Raw genomic sequence first — 22,713 nt, 5'->3', positions numbered from 1 at the left:
CAAACAGGCTCGGTTAACCCCTTTCAATCCAACACTTTTTATATCACAATTGCACGACTGCAGGTGACATGAATGCTAAACAAGTTGGATCTCAGATTGAAATCTGTCTCATCTGCTGGTACCCTGCTTTCTTTGTATCGCAGAAACGAGGTAAAGCTGCTGAACATAAAAGCACAGAACACCATTGGTAATTGTTGGAAATTTAAGAATTAAAAAGGTCATTAAAACAAGAGATGAAACTCAAACGTGCGTAATAGAAGACACAGAAAAAGATCTGACAAAGCATTCTATCAAATATTTTATCAAAGAGACACAATAAAACTGTTCAGAGCTTCTTACTGGTTTGCCTCTCAGATAGGTGTGGGCCTGAAGCCTCAGCCTCAATTTATTCTGTCCCTCACCAAGTTGCCCCCACACAGGCCTGTTGCCTCTCCTACTCCCAGCTGCCGTGGTAGGATTTGAACTGATATTTCCAGGGCCCATTGGATTTATTAGTCCACTGATATTGCCACTGCACCATCACTGTGGTCAGGGGAAGAAGGAGAGATTGAAAAAAGTCACATCATAAAAACCAATTGAAGAAATACTTTGAAGTGTGGCACTTTATGATTGTGGGAAATGGACTGTGAAAGTGATTATTTTACATTTCTGTGAGGGTTTTGACAGCATACAGGCAGTCACAGAGCTAACAGTACAGAGTTTGAGTTAGGTGCTTCACAACAGCAGGTTTATTAGGAATCACGAGCTATTGGAGCACTGCTCCTTCACCAGGTGAGTGAGTCAATAGTCTTGATCTCCTTGGAGATCCTCTTCACTTTGAGCCAGTGTCAATGGTAGCCATGATGTGGAGTTGTTGCTGTCCGACTGGGATGGGCACAGTAAAAGGTTCACACAAACCAGGTTAAAGTCCAACAACAGGTTTATTTGGAATCACGGCCTTGATGAAGGAGCAGCGCTCCGAAAGCTCATGATTGCAAATAATACTGTGGACTTTAACCTGGTGTTGTGAGACTTCTTATCGTGCCCACCCTAATCCAACACTGGCATCTCTACCTCACAGTAAAAAAAATAAACAATAACTTACACACATGTAGATGCAGCGAGAGAATTGAGCAAGTAGCTATGAATTTAAGCTGATATTCTAAATGTATTTTAAGTATTTTACTGTGATTGTTGACTTTGGCCAAAGTAAATTACTGAAAGGTGAGTCGCGAAAGGTAAATTTTACAGCCGTTTTCAGCAAGAGATCTGCGAGAGCGTGCCCTGGATGAACCTGTACCTGGGGTCTCCATTGCTGATGTCTTAGCAGCTTTCTTGAAAGTCAACCTTTGGAAAGCTACTGGGCCTGATGGGGTACCCAGACGTGCATTCAGATGCCTTACGGATCAGCTGGTGGGGGTAGTCCCAGACATCTTCAAACTCTCGATACAATCTCAGGTCCCTATCTGCTTCAAGAAGATGACCATCACCCCGGTACGGAAGGAAAACCAGGCATTGTGCCTTCATGGCTATCGGCCAGTGGCTCTGACATCCATCATTATCAAATGCTTCGAAAGGTTCGTCACAGCACGAATCAATTCCAGCCTCCCGGACTACCTGGATCCAATATAGTTCACCTACCACTACAACAGGTCCACAGCAGATACCATCTCCCTGGCCTTGCACTCAACCCTGGAACATCTGCAACACCATTACTCTCACGAATAATAATGGGCAGCACGGTAGCCCAGTGGTTAGCACTGCTGCTTCACAGCTCCAGGGTCCTGGGGTCGATTCCCGGCTCAGGTCGCTATGTGGAGTTTGCACATTCTCCTTGTGTCTGTGTGGGTTTCCTCCGGATGGTCTGGTTTCCTCCCACAGTCCAAAGATGTGCTGGTTAGGTTGATTGGCCAAGCTAAGAAATTGCCCCTTAGAGTCCAGGGATGCGTAGGTTAGAGGGATTAGTGGGTATAATATATGGGGGTAGGGCCTGGGTGGGATTGTGTTCAGTGCAGACTCGATGGGCCAAAGGGCCTCTTCCTGCACTGTAGGGTTTCTATGATCTATAAACTCATCTCCATCCTCCGTGTCCTGGGTCTTGGCTCCTCCCTCTGCGACTGGATCCTGAACTTCCTGACCCACAGACCACAATCAGTAAGGATCGGCAACAACACCTCCTCCACCATCATCCTCAACACCGATGTCCCTCAAGGCTGTGTTCTCAGCCCCCTACTATACTCCCTATACACCTATAACTGTGTGGCCATATTCCCCTCCAATTCGATTTTCAAGTTTGCTAATGACACCACTGTAGTGGGTCGGATCTCAAACGATGACGAGACAGAGTACGGGAATGAGATAGAGAATCTGGTGAACTGGTGCGGTGACGATAATCTCTCCCTCAATGTCAACAAAATGAGGGAGATTGTCATTGACTTCAGGAAGTGTAAAGGAGAACATGCCCCTGTCTACATCAACGGGGATCAAGTAGAAAAGATCGAGAGCTTCAAGTTTTTAGATGTCGAGATCACTAACAACCTTCCTGGTCCCGCCATGCTGACACTATCGTTCAGCAAGCCCGCCAATGTCTCTACTTTGGAAATTTGGCATGTCAGTTTTCAGACTGAGGTGTCACCACGGTGGGACCCAACATTGGTGAGTGAACACAGGGGCAGTGGGTGGACAGGACTTAATGTGAATTGGGACACAGGCGGCAGAGTTTTGGCTGATCACAAGGTTCCAGATGGTGGAGGGTCAGAAACGTGAAAACAGCAGCAGGAGGAGGCCATTCTGACTTTTGAGCTTGCTCTGCCATTCATTGTAATCACGGCTGACCATCCAACTCAGTAGTCTGATCCCACCTTCCCCCAATCTGTTTGGCTGTGAGAGCCATATCTAATTCTTCTTGAAAACATTTTGGCCTCAACTGCTTTCTGTGGTAGTGAATTCCACAGGCTCACCGCTCTTTGGGAGAAGAAATTTCTCCTGATCTCAGTGCTGAGTGATTTACCCTGAATCTTCAGAATGTGGCCCCTGGTTCTGGACTCATCGCCAACGCGAACATCATTCCTGCTCTACCCTCTCCAGTCCTGTTTCTCTTGACCTCATTCGCCTGAAGTCCAGTGAAAGAGGTAGGACAGTGCAGTGGTTAGCACTGCTGCCTCACAGCGCCAGGGACCCTGGTTCGATTCCCGGCTTGGGTCACCGTCTGTGTGGAGTTTGCACGTTCTCTACGTGTCTGCGTGGGTTTCCTCTGGTTTCCTCCCACAGTCCAAAAGATGTGCTGGTTAGGTGCATTGGCCATGCTAAATTCTCCCTCAGTGTACCTGATCAGGCACTGGAGTGTGGCAGTTAGTGCCTTGGCTGCAGTGTTAATGTGACATTAATGAATAAACTAAACTAAAGCAGGTGATCCATCCCCAGTGCACAATATCACAAAAATGCTGACTTATACTTCAATTAGTTTTGAGAATCATGGAATCATAGAATCCCTACACTGCAGGAGGCCATTCAGCCCATCAAGTCAGCACTGATAACAGCCCCACCCAGGCCCTATCCGTGTAATCCCACATATTTACCCTGCTATCCCCCCTGACACTAAGTGACAATTACCAGGACGTTGCCTGGTATGGAGGGTATTATCTATGAGGAAAAATCGAATAAACTGGGATTGTTCTCCCTGGAAAGACGGAGGTTGAGGGTTGACCATAGAAGTTTATAAAATTACGATGGGTGTAGATAAGGTGAAAGTTGGAGGCTTTTTTCCAGAGAAGAAATGAAAATCACAAGGGGGCAGATATTTAAGGTGAGGGGAGCAAGTTTCAGTAGAGATGTGCAGGGAAATGTTTTACACGGAGGATTGTGGTAGCCTGGAATGCATTGCCAGTTGAGGTGGTTGAGGCAGATACAAGAACGACATTTATCTGGACAAGCGCATGAACAAGCAGGGTATAGAGGGATAAAGGCAGTTGGTCTCGGTAGGACAATGCACCATCTTTGTATACTGAATGGTCTGTTCTTGTGTGGTAATCTTTTTTCCCTTGCAATTTAGCATTGCCAATCAAACTAACCTGCACATCTTTGGACATCAGTTCCCTCATCTCAGAACCCAGCTTGGAGAACCTTCACTACACTCATTCTAAATCATTTATATTAAAAGGAGACACAAACTACACATAATATACCCCGATCTACTATGCCCCTTGATGTTATCATAACATAGCTCCACGTAATTGCAATCAGACTTCTTTATTCTTGTAGTCCAATCCCTTTGCTCTCTGCCATTTGGCTAATGGCATAAATAGCAGTGTTTGTGAAGCAACTCAGGAGCTACAGCATGAAGGAAGTTTCTTAAACTATCAAGAAAAACAGAATCATACTGCAACTCACATCTGGCTCCATATAGAATACATAATGAATGTTGACCATAATGGTATGTAATTCATTACCAAACAGTACAATTATGGATTTCTCTAGGCTCTCGATCTCTGGATGTCTCCCCACTGACGGTGAAAACATTGAACAGCAGAATCAGGATGAATGGGGCACAGGGGGTCCTGAATGTCAGGGAGGAGCTTGATTGATATCCAGAGTGGGGATGGTCAAGCATCGAGTATCAGAAAGTAAACTTTGGGGTCATAGAATGACGGGCATATAAAATACCAAATAATGTTCTTTCAACAAGCTCAGCACAGTCAGTGTTCCCAGAACCACAGCCACTGTTTTCTTGCTGCAATATTACATTTCAGTCACTGGCAACAAGTCGATCAAAGGACTTGTGAATCGGACAAAACCGTCAGAGGCTGCATAAAGCGGGTCAGCCTGGATATTATACACAAACGTGTTTAAAATGTATTTATTAGTGACAAATAGGCTTACATTTACATTGCAGTGAAGTTACTGTGAAAATCCCCTAGTGGCCACACTTCATCATCTGTTTGGGTACACTGAGGGAGAATTTAACATGGCCAATGCACATAGCCAGCACATCTTTTGGACTGTGGGAAGAAACAGGAGCACCCAGACGAAACCCACTCGGAAATAGGGAGAACATGCAGACTCCGCAGATTCAGTGACCCAAGCCAGGAATCGAACCCAGGTCTCTGGTGCTGTGAGGCAGCAGTGCCAACCAATGAAGGTTCGGTGAAAGTCCTCTAACTGCTACACTCCGGTGCAGTTTGGGTACACCGAGGGTGAATTTATCACAGCCAATGCAACTAACCAGCACATCATTCTGACTGTGGGAGGAAACCGGAGCACTTGGAGGGAACCTACATAGACATGGGGCAGAACGTGCAGCCTCTGCACAGATAGTGACCCAGTCTGGGAAAGGAACTCTGGTGCTGTGAGGCAGCCATGCCAACCATTGCATGTAATGCACAATATGAAACTTCTCCTGATAAACAATTGAATTTCGTGTCAACACCTGGTCAAAGTTAACAACTAGTAGATCCACCACATTAAACCTCCCCCTCTGCATGTAGTCTATTGACCCACAACTACTTAACCCTTGCACCCTAACACCGGGCAGCTGCTGAGCAACTCTACCTGCCCTGTGACCTCACTCCCTCTCTGACCACACCACATGTGCACTCACTCTGGCAATTGTAGGCTGGGTTTCCAGTCTGAGGAACAATGAGGGGGTGGACAGATGAACAAACCATTCATAGGGAAGAGATGTCAAATTAATTCTATTCTCTCAGTGACAAGCCACTACCCCCACTGGAAATATTCAATTCAATGAGAATATTGGGGAATTTCTCAGTGATTCAGCTCTCCTCATCTTTTAATGAATTGAAGAATTGTAGTAAAGGGATACTTGAGCATTTTCTTGAGCTGCTCTCTGAACTTAGTCTGGGTAATGGCATAAATAGCAGTGTTTGTGCAGCAACTCAGGAGCTGCAGCATGAAGGCAATTTCCTGAACAATATCATCTAGAAATATAGATTCATACCCCAACTCATACATTCGGCTCCAGATAGAAAACAGCATTAACAGTGACCATAACAGGATGAAATTGGCGGAGATAATAAACAGTAAAATGATGGATTTCTTTCGACTCTCCATCTCTGGGTCTTTGGGACTTTCCCCACTGCTTTGAGCTCGGAGTCGCCTGCGGGCCCTGCTGCTGACTAAAATGTGTTGGACTGTGAGAGCATTGAGCAGCAGAATGAGAACAAATGGGACACATGGGGTTAGAATGTAATGGAGGAACTCGATCGATACCCAGACTGGAGATTGCCAAGCATCGAAGGCTAGAAAACAAAATGCGGGTTCATTTGCCATCCAGTACAGAGGTCCGAATATAAAATACCAGATAATGTTCTTTACACAGCTGACCGCAGTCACTGTTCCCAGAACCACACGGGCGGTTTTCTCACTGCAGTATTTGTCTTTCATCTTTGCTCCACAAATGGCCACAAATCGATCAAAGGTGAAGGTGACGGTGAACCAGACGGAGCAGTCAGTGGCTGCGTAAAGCAGGATGGCGTGGATGTTACACACGGGGAATGACCGCAGGAAATAGAACTGCTCCCGGTAAACAATTGGAATGTGTCTCAGTATCAGGTCGAGGATAATGACGAGTAGATCTGCCGTTGCCATGGACACCAGGTAAGTTGTGACACAGTTGGAGAGACCACATTGTCTGCGAGCCAGGATGACGATTGTGATTATGTTCACTGTAAGGATAGGAATTAAATTATGAAAAGACACATCAGACTGGCAGAAAGATACAAGTCCCATTCTTTGATTGAGAATGAGAAGCAGTTGTGATTTCTACCATGTTGCTGTGTAGAGAGATGTATTCAAACACATTGACCTGAAAAGACTGATGGGGAGGCTATGATACAATTTTTAAAATTATTCATTCATGGGTCATGGGCATTGCAGGTTGGCCAGCGTTTAAAGTAAAGTTTACTTATTGGTCACAAGTAGGCTTACATTAACACTGTAATGAAGTTACTGTGAAAAACTCCTTGTCACCACATTCCGGCACCTGTTCAGGTACACTGCGGGAAAATTTAGCATGGCCAGTGTACCTAACCAGCACGTCTTCTGAAATGTGGGAGAAAACCAGAGGAAACACACGCAGACATGGGGAGAAAGTGTAGACTCCGCACAGACAGCTAGGGTTTAAACCAGGTCCCTTGCACTGTGAGGCAGCCATGCTAACTACTGTGTCATTGTTCTGCCCCATGGCCACCCCTAGTTATCCTTGGAGGGCTATTGTGAGTCAGTTACATAGCTGTGGCCCTGCAGCCAATTATGTATCCACCTTATCAGATCACCCTATATTCCATGTGCGTTCGCCTTCTTAATAAGTCTCGTGAGACTTTGCTGAAATCCATGTAAACTGCATCAGCCACACTACCCTTATCCACACACTGGGCTCCATGCTCAAAAACTCCAGTCAAATTTGTTAGGTATGACCTCCAACCTGCAGATTATCCCTGGTCAAACTTTGCCTCTCCAAATGGAGATCGATTCTCTCTTCAGAATTTTCTCCAGACATGAGACTCCCTGGTCCGTAAATTCCTGGCTCATCTCTACAACCTTTCTTAAAATGGTGGGACCACATTAGTTGTTCTCCAATCCTTTGGCACCTCCCGGGTGGCCAGGGCGGAATTAAAAGTTTTGGTCAGAGCCCCTGCAATTTCCTCCCTTGTCTCCCACCACAGCCTGGGACACAATTTATCCGGACCTGGAGACTTGTCCACTTTTAAACCTGCCAATACCTTGTCACTCCCTGTGATAATTTTCTCTAGAGCCTCACCTTGAGTTCCATAACTACCGCCTCATTCTCATGGGTGAAGACAGATGGGAAATATTGATTTAACACCTGATCAATGTCATCTGTCTCCACCCATAGGTTTCCTCCCTGGTCACTTGGGTCTTCCCATTTCCCTGGTTATTTTCTTCCTATTGATACAGTTATAGAATATGTTCAGATTGTTTTGCCAGCCATAGCTTTCTCATATCCCCTCTTTGCTCTACTAACTTAAGCTTTATCCTGCACTTTCTGCACTCCAGTAATGCCTCCGCCGACCTACTCCCCTTACAATTGTTTGAAGCCTCTCTTTTGCTTCTCCTTGTATGCTAAATGTCTGTGGTATTCTGGGTTTGTTACACCTTCCTATTACACTAGATGAACATGTTGGGCCTGTACCCTTCCCATTTCATCTTTGAACACCCCCCCACTGCTCTTCTGTAGATTTCCCCACAAGCCTACCCTGGCCAGATCCTGCCTAATTTTGTTACAAACTACTATCCCTCATCCAACACCCTTTTCTGCAATTTGTCAATTTCTTTGTCCATAACAAATTGGAATTGAACCATATCGTGCTCGCTGTCACCAAAATGCTCCCCCACCAACACTCCAACTTCCTTTCAGTGGAAAATCATGTCTCACAAATTTAATTGAGTTCTTTGAAGGGGTAACCAACAAGGTAGATGAGGGCAGTGTAGTTGATGTTGTCAACGTGGACTTTAGCAAGGCCTTTGACAAGGTATTGTGTGATAGATTGTTGCATAAGGTTAAATCTCATTGGTCCAGGGTAACATAGCCAAATGAATACAGAATTGGCTTGACGACAGAAGACAGACAGTGGTTGTCGAAGGTTGTTTTTCAAATTGGAGGCCTGTGACCAGCGGTGTGCCTCAGGGATCAGTATTGGGTCCACTGTTACTTGTCATTTATATTAAAGATTTAGATGAGAATATTGGAGGCATAATTGGTAAGTTTGCAGATGACACCAAGATTGGTGGCATATTGGACAGCGAGGAAGGTTATCTAGGATTGCAATGGGATCTTGATCAATTGGGCCAGTGGGCTGACGAATGGCAGATGGAGTTTAATTTAGATAAATGTGAGGTGATGCATTTTGGTCGACTGAAAAAGGACAAGACTAACTCAGTTAATGGTAGGGCGTTGGGAAGAATTATAGAATAAAGAGATCTCGGGGTACGGGTTCATAGCTCTTTGAAAGTGGAGTCATAGGTGGACAGAGTGATGAAGAAGACATTCAGCATGCTTGATTTCATTGGTCAGAACATTGAATACAGGAGTTGGGACGTCTTGTTGAAGTTGTACAAGGCACTTGGAATACAGTTCTGGTCACTCTATTATAGAAAGGATATTATTAAACTAGAAAGAGTACAGAATAGATTTACTAGGATGCTACCGGGACTTGATGGATTGAGTTTTAAGGAGAAGCTGGATAGACTGGGACTTTTTTCTCTGGAGCGTAGGAGGTTGAGGGGTGAGCTTAGAGATCTATAAAATAATGAGGGGCACAGATAAGATAGATAGTCAATATCTTTTCCCAAAGGTCTAAAACTAGAGGGCAGAGGTTTAAGGAGAGAGGGGAACGATACAAAAGTGTGCAGAGGGGCAATTTTTATCATACAGAGGGGTGAGTGTCTGCAACAGGCTGCCAGAGGTAGTACAAGCAGATACAACTTTGTCTTTTAAAATGCGTTTAGGCAGTCAAATGGATAAGATGGGTCTCGAGGGATATGGGTCAAACACGGCAAGTAGGACTAGCTTAGAGGTTAAAAAAGTGGCAGTATGGACAAGCTGGGTCAAAGGGCCTGTTTTCATGCTGTAAACCTCTATGACTCAGGCCTTTGACAAGGTACAACATGGTAGGTTGTTGCATAAGGTTAAATCTCACATCCAGGGTGAGGTATCTAAATGGATACAAAATTGGCTTCTTGACAGAAGCCAGAGGGTGGTTGTAGAGGGTTGTTTTTCAAACTGGAGGCCTGTGACCAGCGGTGTGCCTCAGGGATCAAAGCTGGGTCCGCTATTATTTGTCATTTATGTTAATGATTTGGATGAGATACAGGAGGCATGGTTAGTAAGTATGCAAATGATACCAAGATTGTGGCATGGTGTACAGTGAAAAAAGTTATCTCCAATTGCAACGGGATCGTGATCAATTGGGCCAGTGGGCTGATGAATGGCAGATGGAGTTTAATTTAGATAAATGTGAGGTCATGCATTTTGGTCGATTGAACCAGGGCAGGACTTACTCAGTTAATGGTAGGGTGTTAGGGAGAGTTACAGAACAAAGAGATCTAGAGGTATGGGTTCATAACTCCTTGAAAGTGGAGTCACAGGTCGACAGAGTGGTGAAGAAAGCATTCGGCATGCTTGGTTTCATCTGTCAGAACATTGAATACAGGAGTTGGGATGTCTTGTTGAAGTTGTACAAGACACTTGGAATACTGTGTACAGTTCTAGTCACACTATTATAGGAAGGATGTTATTAAACTAGAGAGGGTGCAGAATAGATTTACTAGGATGCTACCAGAACTTGATGGTTTGAGTTATAAGGAGAGGCTGCATCAACTAGGGACTTTTTCTCTGGAGTGTAGGAGGCTGAGGGGTGATCTTATAGAGGTCTATAAAATAATGAGGGGCACAGATCAGCTAGATAGTCAATATCTTTTCCCAAAGGTAGGGGAGTCTAAAACTAGAAGAAAGAGGTTTAAGGTGAGAGGGGAGAGATACAAAAGTGTCCAGAGGGGCATTTTTTTCCACACAGAGGGTGATAAGTGTCTGGAACAAGCTGCCAGAGGTGGTAGTAGAGGCGGGTACAATTTTTTCATTTAAAGAACTTTTAAACAGTTACATGAGTAAGATGGGTATAAGGGGATATGGACCAAAAGCAGGCAATTGGGACTAGCTTCATTGTTAAAAAAGGGGTGGCATGGATAAGTTGGGCCGAAGGGCCTGTTTCCATGCTGTAAACCTCTACGTCTCTATGAACTGTCTGGCCACATTCCCCAGAATTATGTCCAGCTCACCTTCCCTTGTTAGATCCCCTGCATATTGACCCAAGGAGTTTTCCTGTATCATTTGAAGAACTCCATCCAAACTCTTAACAGGATGGCTGTCCCAATTAACGTTGGGAAAGTTGAAATCACCTAATATAATTACCCTCATTATTTTATACTCCTCCGTGAATTGCACACATATTTGCTCTTCAGTTTTCCGCTGACTATATGGGGTTTTATAAAAAACACCCAGCGACGTAGCTGTCCCTTTTTAATTCCTATATTCTACCCACAAAGCTTCATTTGATGCCTCCCCCCTCCAAGATATCATCTCTCCTTACTGCATTAACTTCATCCTTAACTAATAATGTAATAATCCTCTTTACCCCGTCCTCTGTCGCGCCTGACGATTCTGTATCCTGGGACGTTGACGTGCCCATCCTGCCCCTCACACAGCCACATCTCTGTGATGGCCATTATATCATAATTACACGTGTCAATCCTCGCCCTTAACTCATCTGTTTTATCTTTAATACTTCTGGCTTTAAAATAGAAGCCCTCCAACCTTGTCTTACTCCCTTGAAACTTACTATGGCTGTATTCCTTCTGACCTGATTCCTTTTCTATGGTATACTGTGTCCTGATTCTGCTAACAGACTGGGTCCCCTCCCCCTGCCAACAAGTTTACATTCTTCCCAACAGCACTAGCAAACACACCAGCAAGGATGTTAGCCCCGCTCTGGTTCAGGTGTAGACCATCCTGCTTGTACAGGTCCCTCCTTTCTCAGAAAAAGCTCTTCCCCAGTGGTCCAGGAAAGTAAAACCTGCCCTCCTGCACCGACTCTTAAGCCACGCACTCATCTATGCTATTCTCCTATTTCTATACTCACTAGCTCGTGGCGCTGGGAGTAATCCAGAGATTACAATCTGACAGATCCTGCGCCTTAGCCTGTTGCCTAACTCCCTGAATTCTTGTTGCAAGACCTCATCCATCTATACAAGCAGGATTTTATAGACCTCTGTAAAGGTCATCCCTCAGCTTTCTACACTCCAGAGAAAAAAGTCCCAGTCTATCCAGCCTCTCCTTATAACTCAAACCATCAAGTCCTGGTAGCAAACTAGTAAATTTTTTTCTGCACTCTTTCTAGTTTAGTCATATCTTTTCTACAATGGAGTGATCAGAATTGTACACGGTATTTCAAGTGTGGCTTGACCAATGCCTTGTACAACTTCAACAAGACGTCTTAACTTCTAGTCAATGTTCTGACCAATGTAACCAAGCATGCCGAATGCCTTCTTCCCCAGTCTGTCCATATGTGACTCCACTTTCAAGAAGCTATGAACCCATTCCCCTATATCTTTTTGTTCTGTAACTCTTTGCAATGCCCTACCATTAACTGAGTAAGTCCTGCCCTGGTTCAATCTACCAAAATGCATCACCTCGCATTTATCGAAATTAAACTCTCTCTCTGCCATTCGTCAGCCCACTGGCCCAACTGATCAAGATCTTGTTGCAATCCGAGATAACTTTCTTCACTGTCCACTACGCCACCAGTCTTAGTGTCATCTGCAAACTTACTAATCATGCCTCCAATATTCTCATCTAATTCATTAATATAAATGACAAATAACAGTGGACCCAGCACTGATTCCTGAGTCATGCTGCTGGTCACAGGCCTCCAGTTTGAAAACAATTCTCCACAACCATTGTCTTCTGTCATCAAGTCAGTTTTAAACTTCTCATTCCCGTGTTCAATCTTCCTCAATGATTGATGTCATCTTGTGCATGTCATCTGAGCACTAATACATTTCTAAGCAGCTCTAATCTATACAATGATGTGGAGATGTTGGTGCTGGACTTGGGGCAGGCACAGAGAAAAGTCTCACAACACCAGCTCAAAGCCCAACAGGTTCACCTGGAGACGTGACTTTTGGAGCACTGCTAAAGCTCGTGATTCCAAACAAACCTGGTGCCACTCAGTGACTTCCCACACCCTAGCGCCAGGGAGACAACACACCGTCCTGGAGTCTCTCTGACAACCACAGAAGCGCTAATCTGTGCCTCTGCCTATGGAGCCCCCCCCATGACTATTGCTGTTCTGCGCTTTGACCCTCCCTGCTGAACAGAGCCAGCCGTCTTGCCACTGCTATTGCTTTCCCCTGATAGACCACCCCCTCCAACAGTATTCAAGTGGTATACCTTTTAGAGAGGAGGACAGCCATGGGGGATTTCTGCACTAACTGCCTACCCTTTTTGGCGGTCGCCCATCTATCTGCCTGCACCTTGGGTCTGACCACGTCCCTGTAACTCCTGTCTATGACGCTTTCTGCCACCTGCATGCTCCTAAGTGCATCCAACTGTTGCTCCAACCAAACCACGTGGTCTGTGAGGAGCTGCCATTGGAATGCAGATGTAGCCATCCGGAATGCACGGACCTCACAAATCCCACAGTGAGAGCATTGCACCCCACTGACTGACTTTGCTAATGTTAATTATTCAAAAAAATAGTTATTAAATTTAGAACCAATTACGCCATTCATTCCTTATCCTCATCCAACCAATTCCAGCTCTTGCTGATTATGAACCACAATATGTTGTTTCAAACTATAAAAAGCGATAAAATTTGTAAAGATTTGCCGACCTGACCCACTGCTTACCAATCAGCTCTCTCCCTTGTGGCCTCTGTTGCCTGTTTCACCTAACTCCCTGTTTCCATCCAACTCCAGAAGCACTCTCACTCAGCCAGTCAGCACTCACGGTGCAGACAGAGCAGCACTTACTGACTTCTGTTTTTTAGGGTTCTACTTAGTGCGCTTGAATTAGATGTACAATCCATGTGTGTGATGTGATGGAGGGAGCAGCAAACAGGATTGAGGATGGAGAGGATGTGGAGTGGGAAGTCAGCTCAGGGTCAAAGGCAGTGTGGAAGGTTTGAACAGTCCGGTTTAGCTTCAGATAGTCGCCCAGGTGTGGGGAAGGGGTGGATGGCTGGATGGGGAATGGAGTTTGTGACTGGAACCAAACACAATGGCTTCATTCTTCCTAAAACGTAACTGACCAAAAAAGTAATGCAGTTAAAACTTGGTTTGTAGGATTATTCACTGGTTGGAGAGACTTACCAGGGACACCAATGAGAGCCAAGAGAGGATAGTAAACACCTTGGATAATCTGAAGTATGTAATAGATGCGATCAGCAAATGTCAATCTTATTGAATCTTGATCAAGCCAGTAAATTGCCCCAGTTATACCCCTGTCCATTGCTGAAATGTTCCAGTCTATTGTTCTCAGATTCTGATCCATTGTTGTAACATTCCAATTAGTTGTTCTGAGGTTCTGATCCATTGTTGTAACATTCCGATTGATTGTTCTCAGATTCTGATCCATTGTTGTAACATTCCGATTGATTGTTCTTAGGTTCTGATCCATTGTTGTGACATTCCAATCAGTTGTTCTGAGGTTCTGATGCATTGTTGTAACATTCCAATCGATTGATACGTTGTTGGAACATTCTAATGCATTGCTCTGAGATTCTGATTGCTCCTCCCCCTTCTCTGGTTCCCTGTTCTTGTCGGTAGCGAGGCTCCTGCTGACAATATGGTATAACACATTGAAAGGAGTCCCTTATTAATAGGAGAGGGAAACCCTCCAGTGACACAATGAGGATCCATGGAGACTGACATTAATTACAGTCACTAAACAAACAGATTCGGTTAACCCCTTCCAATCCAACACTTTTTATATCACAATTTTATAGAACATAGAAGATAGAAAAACTACAACACAAACAGGCCCTTCAGCACCGATGATATCCCTACCTACTAGGCTTACCTATAACCCTCAATCCTATTAAATCCCATGTACTCATCTAGAAGTCTCTTAAAAGACCCTATCGAGTTTGCCTCTACCACCACCACCAACGGCAGCCGATTCCACTCACCCACCACCCTCTGTGTGAGAAACTTACCCCGACACCTCCTCTGCACCTACTCCCCAGCACCTTAAACCTGTTGTGTCCTCTCGTGGCAGCCATTTCGGCTTTGGGAGAAAGCCTCTGAGAATCCACCCTATCTATACGCCTCAGTATCTTATAAACCTCTATCAGGTCAGCTCTCATCCTTTGTCTCTCCAAGGAGAAAAGACCTAGCTCCCTCAACCTATCCTCATAAGGCATGCCCCCCAATCCAGGCAACATCCTTGTAAACCTCCTCTACACCCTCTCAATGGCTTCCACATCCCTCTGCACAGTGATCCAAGTTGAGAATTGAACCTGAATCCCTGGCACTGTGAGGCAGTAGTGTAACCACTGTGCCACCTACTTGGGACACTAATAAATAAAATTTAAAAAAACTGGAGTTATTTTTCTTCAATTAAAGGACTTTCACAGTTTTTTAAAATCAAACTCTAAACATAGAAGGGGGTGGTTTCTGTGTGACCTCCCTGCAATGCATGTTAGCATCAATAATCTTTCCACCCTGTCCATCTTAGCTCCTCATTGTGATCAAATATCTTTTCCAAAACCCGCATTCCCAAATATTAAAACATCTCACCTTCCTACTTCATCTCCATCTTGGAATCACCATCCTTCATTTAACGCTTTCAGCACTTATCCCCAAATGCAAATTTCTGGTCTACTCTGAATAATGCCTCTTTATAAAATGACAAGCGATGACATCTATAGCCTTTCGTCCCTGGGACTCTCCTGACAATCTGACTCTAACACCCACTCCTTTGAGCAACCCCTGGATCCCAAGACAGACACATCTCTAACCAAAAGAGAAAATGCTGGAAAATCTCAGCGGGTCTGGCAGCATCGATAAGGAGAGTAAAAAGGGCTGATGTTTCAAGTCCAGGTGACCCTTTGTCGAAGTCTTTCAGTCTATGGGATGAAACCTGAGCACCCGGAGGAAACTCACGCAGACATGGGGAGAATGTGCAGACTCCATATTGGCAGCTCTACCTTTACCTACATAAAATGGATACATAAACATAGAACAATAAAAATATACACAGAATCCCTAAGGTGCAGAATGAGGGCACTTGGCATCTCGAGTCTGTAGCAACAATAATCTCACAGTCCCGTGTATTTACCCTGCTACTCCCTCTGACACGAAGGGGTAATTTAGCACGACCAATCCCTCCAATCTGCACATCTTTGGACACTAAGGGACAATTTAGCATGGCCAATCCCCCTAACCTGCACATCTTTGGACACTAAGGCGCAATTTAGCATGGCCAATCCACCTAACCTGCACATCTTTGGACACTAAGGGGCAATTTAGCATTGCCAGTCCCCCTAACCTGCACATCTTTGGGCACTAAGGGGCAATTTAGCGTGGCCAATCCACCTAACCTGCACATCTTTGGACACTTGGGTGCAATTTAGCATGGCCAATCCACCTAACCTACACATCTTTGGACACTAAGGGGCCACTTAGCATGGCCAATCCTCCTAACCTGCAATGTTCTGACCAGTGAAACAAAGCATGTTGAATGCCTTCTTCACCACTCTTTGTTTAATCTGAACTAATGCAGTGTTCTGTTGTTTTGTGCTTTCCCCTGGGATATTGCAGAGTAGTACTTGGTTAGGTTGATTAACAGGTAAGGTCATATGACCGGGTGGGGTTAGGCTTACACAAAGAACTCTGCTTTGGGATTTTTAGAGAGAGATTGCTTCCTTTGTATCTCTTGCTGTGTTTGAAGACTGGAATATGCCAAGAAATAAGCCTTTTTCTCTGAGATTCTACTGTTTAGGAGTAGAGCTCTCTCTGGAAGTTTCTAATGAGAATGAGGTTCTGTCTGGATCAGTCTCCAGATGTACCAAAATGTTGCAAATTAAGTGTACACAAACATCTTTGGCTTCTGTGCGAACTGGTTCTAAAGAGAGTCTGTGGGGATACTGTTATGTTGGAACAGCAGAGGTAGCTAGCTGTTAAGAATTAGACTTTGTGAAGTGTAAGTACTTGTTGGATGGCACAGTGGTTGGCAGTGCTGCCTCAGAGCGCCAGGGACCTTGGTTTGATTCCCAGCTTGGTTCGCTATCTGTGTGGAGTCTGCACGTTCTCCCTGTGTCTGTTTGGCTCTCTCCCGGGTGCACTGGTTTCATCCCACAGACTGGAAAGACGTGCTGGTTGGGCGCATTGGCCCGAACAGGTGTCGGAGTGTGGTGAATTTCACAGTAACTTCATTGCAGTGTTAATGTAAGCCTTACTTTGTGACTAATAAATAAACTTCGACGAATTTCAATTGGTAAAAGTTGTGCCAATTCATTTTGTTATTTTCTAACTGTTCTTAAACGTAGTTTGTTTTGATAAAAGCTTCCTAGTGGGTCGCCTAAATCATATCTAGAGTGAAACACCTTGTGCTCACTCTAACACCAAATCAAATGTAAAAGTTTGAGTCTAGTCTAACTTCATAATCTACCTTGGAGTTTCTCATCTCGTCCTTAACAAATTGCGCGCGTGTGTGTGTGTGTGTGGGTGTGGCGGGGAGGTGGGGTGTCCTCCTGGATTTATATTCCTTATTGGGTTTGGGATCACTGGACTCAAAGTCAGTGAGTGGTGAATATGTGTGTGTTTTCTTTCCAGCTGTTGTATTCGGTCTATTTAAATAGGGAGTGGATCATTGAATAATGGCTCTTTCTGTGGTTAAAAATTTCCTGGAAGTGGAAGAAGTTATTCAGGGCGATTTACAAACGGTGGCAAAAAAATGCTGTGGTTTGCTGTGACAGGGACGAGGGACGAGGAAGGCAGAAATAATTGCCAGAAACATAGTCAGGATCATTGGAAAAGGCCAGAATTCAATTACAGATAAAACGGCTTGAATTAAAAGAAAGTGAAGAGGAACAGGAGCAAATGCAAGAGAGAGAGAGAGAGGAACAAAGAGGAAAAGAACTAAAACAGTTTGAACATGAAAAGGAAATGGAATACTTTGAATTGTGAAGTAAAGGGGAAAGAGAGAATAGCCCTTGCAAAGGCGAGAGAAAGAGGGACAATTGAAATAATTCACGTTGCTTGAAATATAGCGAAAAGAAAAGGCCCATGTTACATGCCAGGTCGGATACTGCAAGGTCTTCTGTGAAGCTCGTTTGACCTGTAACTTTTTACGTTGAATTTGACTAGGATGAGCCTGAGATGTTTCACTACAGATACAATCCAACTGACCCACGAGGAGCTTTTACCAAAAGCAGAGTTTAATTAAAGAGTATTATTGACATGTGTTGTAAGACAATTAGTAAGAAGTTTTAACAGTTATAGGCAAGAAGCTGAACAATCACGATAATGTGTAACCCTTAAGGAAATATCTCTAATGTGTTCCAACCAAACCTAACATCTAGTACACAAAACCCTCTAAATAAGCACAAAATAGCATAGGTTAACACAGAACATTACAGCACAGTACAGGCCCTTCGGCCCTCAATGTTGTGCCGAGCTATGTCTTCTATGTCCCTTCTGTCTTCTATGATACAGCCAGTTACTAATCCAATCGGACAAATTTCCTTCTATCCCACATCTCCTTACCTTCTTCATGAGCCTACCATGGGGAACCTTATCAAATGCCTTACTAAAATCCATGTATATGACATCAACTGCTCTACCTTCATCTACACACTTAGTTACCTCCTGAAAAGAATTCAATCAAATTTGTGAGGCAGGACTTATCTCTCATGAAACCGTGCTGACTACCCCGGATTAAACCGCATCTTTCCAAATGATCATTAGTCCTATCTGTCAGGACCCTTCCCATTAACTTAACTCAGCTGGGTTAATGCACATTTGTTACAGGAATCCAGCCTCTTGGCTTGAGTGCTGAAAATCCCTTGTGAAGAAACTCAGAAGAGGTTGTAGTAAAATCTGTTTCTCAAAACGCAGCTTCTTTAAGGTAGTAAGCCATCAGCTAACTGATAGTTTCAGAACCAAACAAAAAGAACAGGAAGAGAGAGAGATTGTTTCTTAGCTTGCTGTTAAACTGCTTCCAACACACTTCCCAAAACAAAACTGAAACTCCAAAGAGGAAAAAAATCCCTTTCACATGACTGCCACAGCTTAGCTCCACCTCCAATGACATCAATGAAGCTGTAAGTTGAAAGGTTTTTCTTTAAAAAAAAACATTCTGAAAGGTACACTTACATGACACTTTGTAGAGGAAAAAGAAAAGAGAAAATTTTAATTTCAAAATGTGGAAGTGAAAGGTGAATATCAACTTAAAATGGCAGAGGTAAAGGTAATGTTTGGGAGTGGTGATAAGGACAGGGAAGAAGAATAAATGTTACAGTCATAGCTAGGCTGCAGAAAAAGATCAACTTACTGCGAGGTAGGTTCATTCAAAAGTCTGACAGCAGCAGGGAAGAAGCTGTTCTTGAGTCAGTTGGATACATGACCTCAGACTTTTTCCCAATGGAAGAAGGTGCTACAGCAGCAGCAGAGTGGAAGGCATCAGGAATTCAATAAGAGGGAGGGAACATCTCGACAACACTGACCTAAAATGAGAGGAGCAGCAACACAGATACACGCTGGGCATGTAGAGAGAGGGAGTGAGGAAACGGGAGAGAGGAAAGGAAAGAGAGTGTGAGAGAAATAGAGGGAGAGAGAGAGAGAGAGGGAGGGGGAGGGGGAAGGGGGTAGGGAGAGGCAGAGCTGGAGAGAGAGAGAGAGAGAAAGGAGGGACTGAGAGAGAGGGAGAGAGAGAGTGAGGAAGATGGGGGGAGAGGGAGAAATGGAGAGGAATATGGAGAGGGAAGGAGAGAGATGGGGAGAGAGGGAGGGAGACAGAGAGGGAGAGAGTGTGAGAGGGAAGGAGCCAGGGAGAGAGACAGACAGAGGGAGGGAGAGAGGGGCTGAGAGAGAGAGAGTGAGGGAGAGAGAGGCTGAGAGAGAGGGAGCAGGGGAGAGAGACAGACAGAGAGAGAGAGAGAGAGAGTGAGAGAAAGACAGACAGAGAGAGAGAGGGAGAGAGTGGGGAGAGAGACAGACAGACAAAGGGAGGGAGGGGAGGATTGAGGGTGATGTGTTCAATGAATTCTGGAAGAACTTTTATAAAGATTGAAGCCATTCCAGCTGATTTGTGAAAACCTTCCTAATCACAGCAATCTGTAGCCTAGCGCATCTGTAAAACGCTGAGAAAACAATACAGTTTTCAAAAGGACGCGTCTTATCCCAGTTCAGACACAGCGTCCGGTGATAAAAAGATAAACACACCACCCGAATTTCCACGAGAAATCCCTGACGGTATTGTTCAGTCTTCCCACTTTAATCAAACTGTCTCCACCCTCTGAACCTCTGTGAGAATCAGAGAGCAGCGCCTGTCATAGCGGCACTCCTCCAGCAGAGGATGGTAGTGTGTCCCTTCCCTACAAAGACAGTGAAAGGGCTCTGAAAACAAGACAGAGAGAGAGAGAGACTTCCGCTCTTCTACATCATTCCTTCACCCAGAGACCAAACCGTCACCCACTGCAGCCCCTAGCGGCTTCAGGAAGGAAGCACACCTTCTAACAGTGCAGCAGAGCCTCAGTACTGTTAGTCTGCGTGATGTGACCTGACACTTAAAGAAATCTCACAACACCAGGTTAAAGTCCCAGTAGGTTTATCTGGTAGTAAACACCACTAGCTTTCGGAGTGCTGCTCCTTCGTCAGGTGACTCACCAGATGAAGGGGCAGAGCTCCAAAAGCTAGTGGCGTTTGCTACCAAATAAACCTGTTGGACTTTAACCTGGTGAGATTTCTTACTGTGTTTACCCCAGTCCAACACCAGCATCTCCACATCCTGACACTTGAACCCAGGCCCTTGTGAGTCAGAGATGAGAGTGTGAATCTCTGGGTCTGAGCAGAATAGAGGTGAGATCCTGCACCCCCTCACTGTTGCATTAAACACAGAAACACAGAGACTAGAAGCAGCAGGAGGCCAATCAGCCCTTCCAGCCTGCCCCGCCATTCATTTTGATCATGGCTGATCAGCAAATTCAATATCCTGATCCCCCCCCATGTCCCTCGATCCCTTTAGCCCCAAGAGCGATATCTAATTCCTTCTTGAAATCACACAACATTTTGGCCTCAGCTGCTTTCTGTGAGAGTGAATTCCACACATTCACCACCCTCTGGGTGAAAAAATTTCTCTTCATCTCAGTTCTAAAAGTCCTTATCCTCAAACTCTGACCCCCTAGCTCTGGACTCCCCCCACTATCGGAAACATGAATCTACCCTGTCTAACCCTGTTAGAATTTTATAAGTTTCTATCAGATCCCCTCTCACTCTCCTTAACTCCAGTGAATATAATCCGAGCCAACTTCGTCTCTCCTTGTATGACAGACCTGCCATCCCAGGAATCAGCCTGGTAAACCTTCACCGTACTCCCTCTACAGCAAGGACATCCTTCCTCAGATAAAAATACCAAATATGCACACAATACTCCAGCTGTGGCCTCACCAACAATTGCAGTGAAACATCCCTATTTCTAGATATAAAAGGAAGCTATTTCCACACAACCGGCTGGTGAACAGTGAGTGGCAGGGGGTGAGTGAGGGAGAGCAGAATACAGAGAATGAAAGGGGGTAATGAGGGATGATTCCAGGGCTGATATGGATCAAGGAGCCGCTGGTTGGTATTCAGAGTGAGTACTGTGTCCCTGGCTGGTGTCACTGCCGTCCTGAGACAGGTACTGGTTAAAAAAAGTACTAATTCCCCCTCATCCAACCTTGAGTGTCATGATGCTGCTGTTGGACTGGGGTGGAAACAGTAAGGAGTCTCACAACACCAGGTTAAAGGCCAACAGATTTATTTGATGGCACAAGCTTTCGGAGCACTGCTCCTGCATCAGGTGAGGGGAGAGTTGGGTTCACAGACAGAGACACAGCTGCGAGATAATGGTTGGAATGTGAGTCTTTACAAGTGCATACAGTGTGAGTGGAGAGAAGGATAATCACAGGTTAAAGGGATGTGAATTGTCCCAGGCCAGGATAGTTAGTGAGATAACTATAGTGTTGGGGGGGGGGAGACCAGGACAGGTTGTTAGTGAGCTGGATACCTAAAAACCTAAAGCTGTAAGGTTGTGAGACTTCTTACTGCAATGTTGAGTGTGAGATGGAAGGAGGGGGAAGCAGATTGAATAAGGGAATAAAAGGCTGGGATGATGTGCCAGATCAGATCAGCTCAGTCAGTGTGAGGTGAGAGTGGATCAGGTTCCAGCCTGAGATTCCCGCTGGGAATGATCCCATTGTGTCTGCTCCCACTGGGAATGATCCCTCGCTGTTTAACCCCCAGTGTCTGCTCCCATTGGGAATGATCCCTCACTGTTTAACCCCCAGTGTCTGCTCCCATTGGGAATGATCCCTTACTGTTTAACCCCCAGTGTCTGCTCCCACTGGGAATGATCCCTCACTGTTTAACCCACAGTGTCTGCTCCCACTGGGAATGATCCCTCACTGTTTAACCCCCAGTGTCTGCTCCCATTGGGAATGATCCCTTACTGTTTAACCCCCAGTGTCTGCTCCCACTGGGAATGATCCCTCGCTGTTTAACCCACAGTGTCTGCTCCCACTGGGAATGATCCCTCACTGTTTAACCCCCAGTGTCTGCTCCCACTGGGAATGATCCCTCGCTGTTTAACACACAGTGTCTGCTCCCACTGGGAATGATCCCTCGCTGTTTAATCCACAGTGTCTGCTCCCACTGGGAATGATCCCTCGCTGTTTAACCCCCAGTGTCTGCTCCCATTGGGAATGATCCCTTACTGTTTAACACACAGTGTCTGCTCCCACTGGGAATGATCCCTCACTGCTTAACCCCCAGTGTCTGCTCCCATTGGGAATGATCCCTCACTGTTTAACCCCCAGTGTCTGCTCCCATTGGGAATGATCCCTCACTGTTTAACCCCCAGTGTCTGCTCCCATTGGGAATGATCCCTCGCTGTTTAACACACAGTGTCTGCTCCCATTGGGAATGATCCCTCGCTGTTTAACC

The 22,713-nt window shown here is 45.1% G+C and overlaps 1 protein-coding gene across 1 annotated transcript; it reads right to left on the bottom strand.

Annotated features, from left to right (window-relative positions):
• Positions 1-5,757: 5,757 nt before the first annotated feature.
• On the bottom strand, positions 5,758-14,062 carry LOC145337079 (putative G-protein coupled receptor 139). The gene is made up of 2 exons (XM_080181826.1): positions 13,882-14,062; positions 5,758-6,659 (listed from the first exon to the last, which is right to left on the bottom strand). The coding sequence occupies exons 1-2, from the start codon at positions 14,060-14,062 to the stop codon at positions 5,758-5,760; spliced, it is 1,083 nt and encodes a 360-aa protein (XP_080037952.1).
• Positions 14,063-22,713: the final 8,651 nt, after the last annotated feature.

The sequence above is a fragment of the Carcharhinus amblyrhynchos genome, unplaced genomic scaffold, assembly GCF_965287045.1.
Source record: "Carcharhinus amblyrhynchos unplaced genomic scaffold, sCarAmb.v2.hapA scaffold_43, whole genome shotgun sequence".
Lineage (NCBI taxonomy): Eukaryota > Metazoa > Chordata > Chondrichthyes > Carcharhiniformes > Carcharhinidae > Carcharhinus > Carcharhinus amblyrhynchos.
Note: the sequence above shows the minus strand (reverse complement) of the source record. Positions and strands in the feature narration are given on the sequence as shown.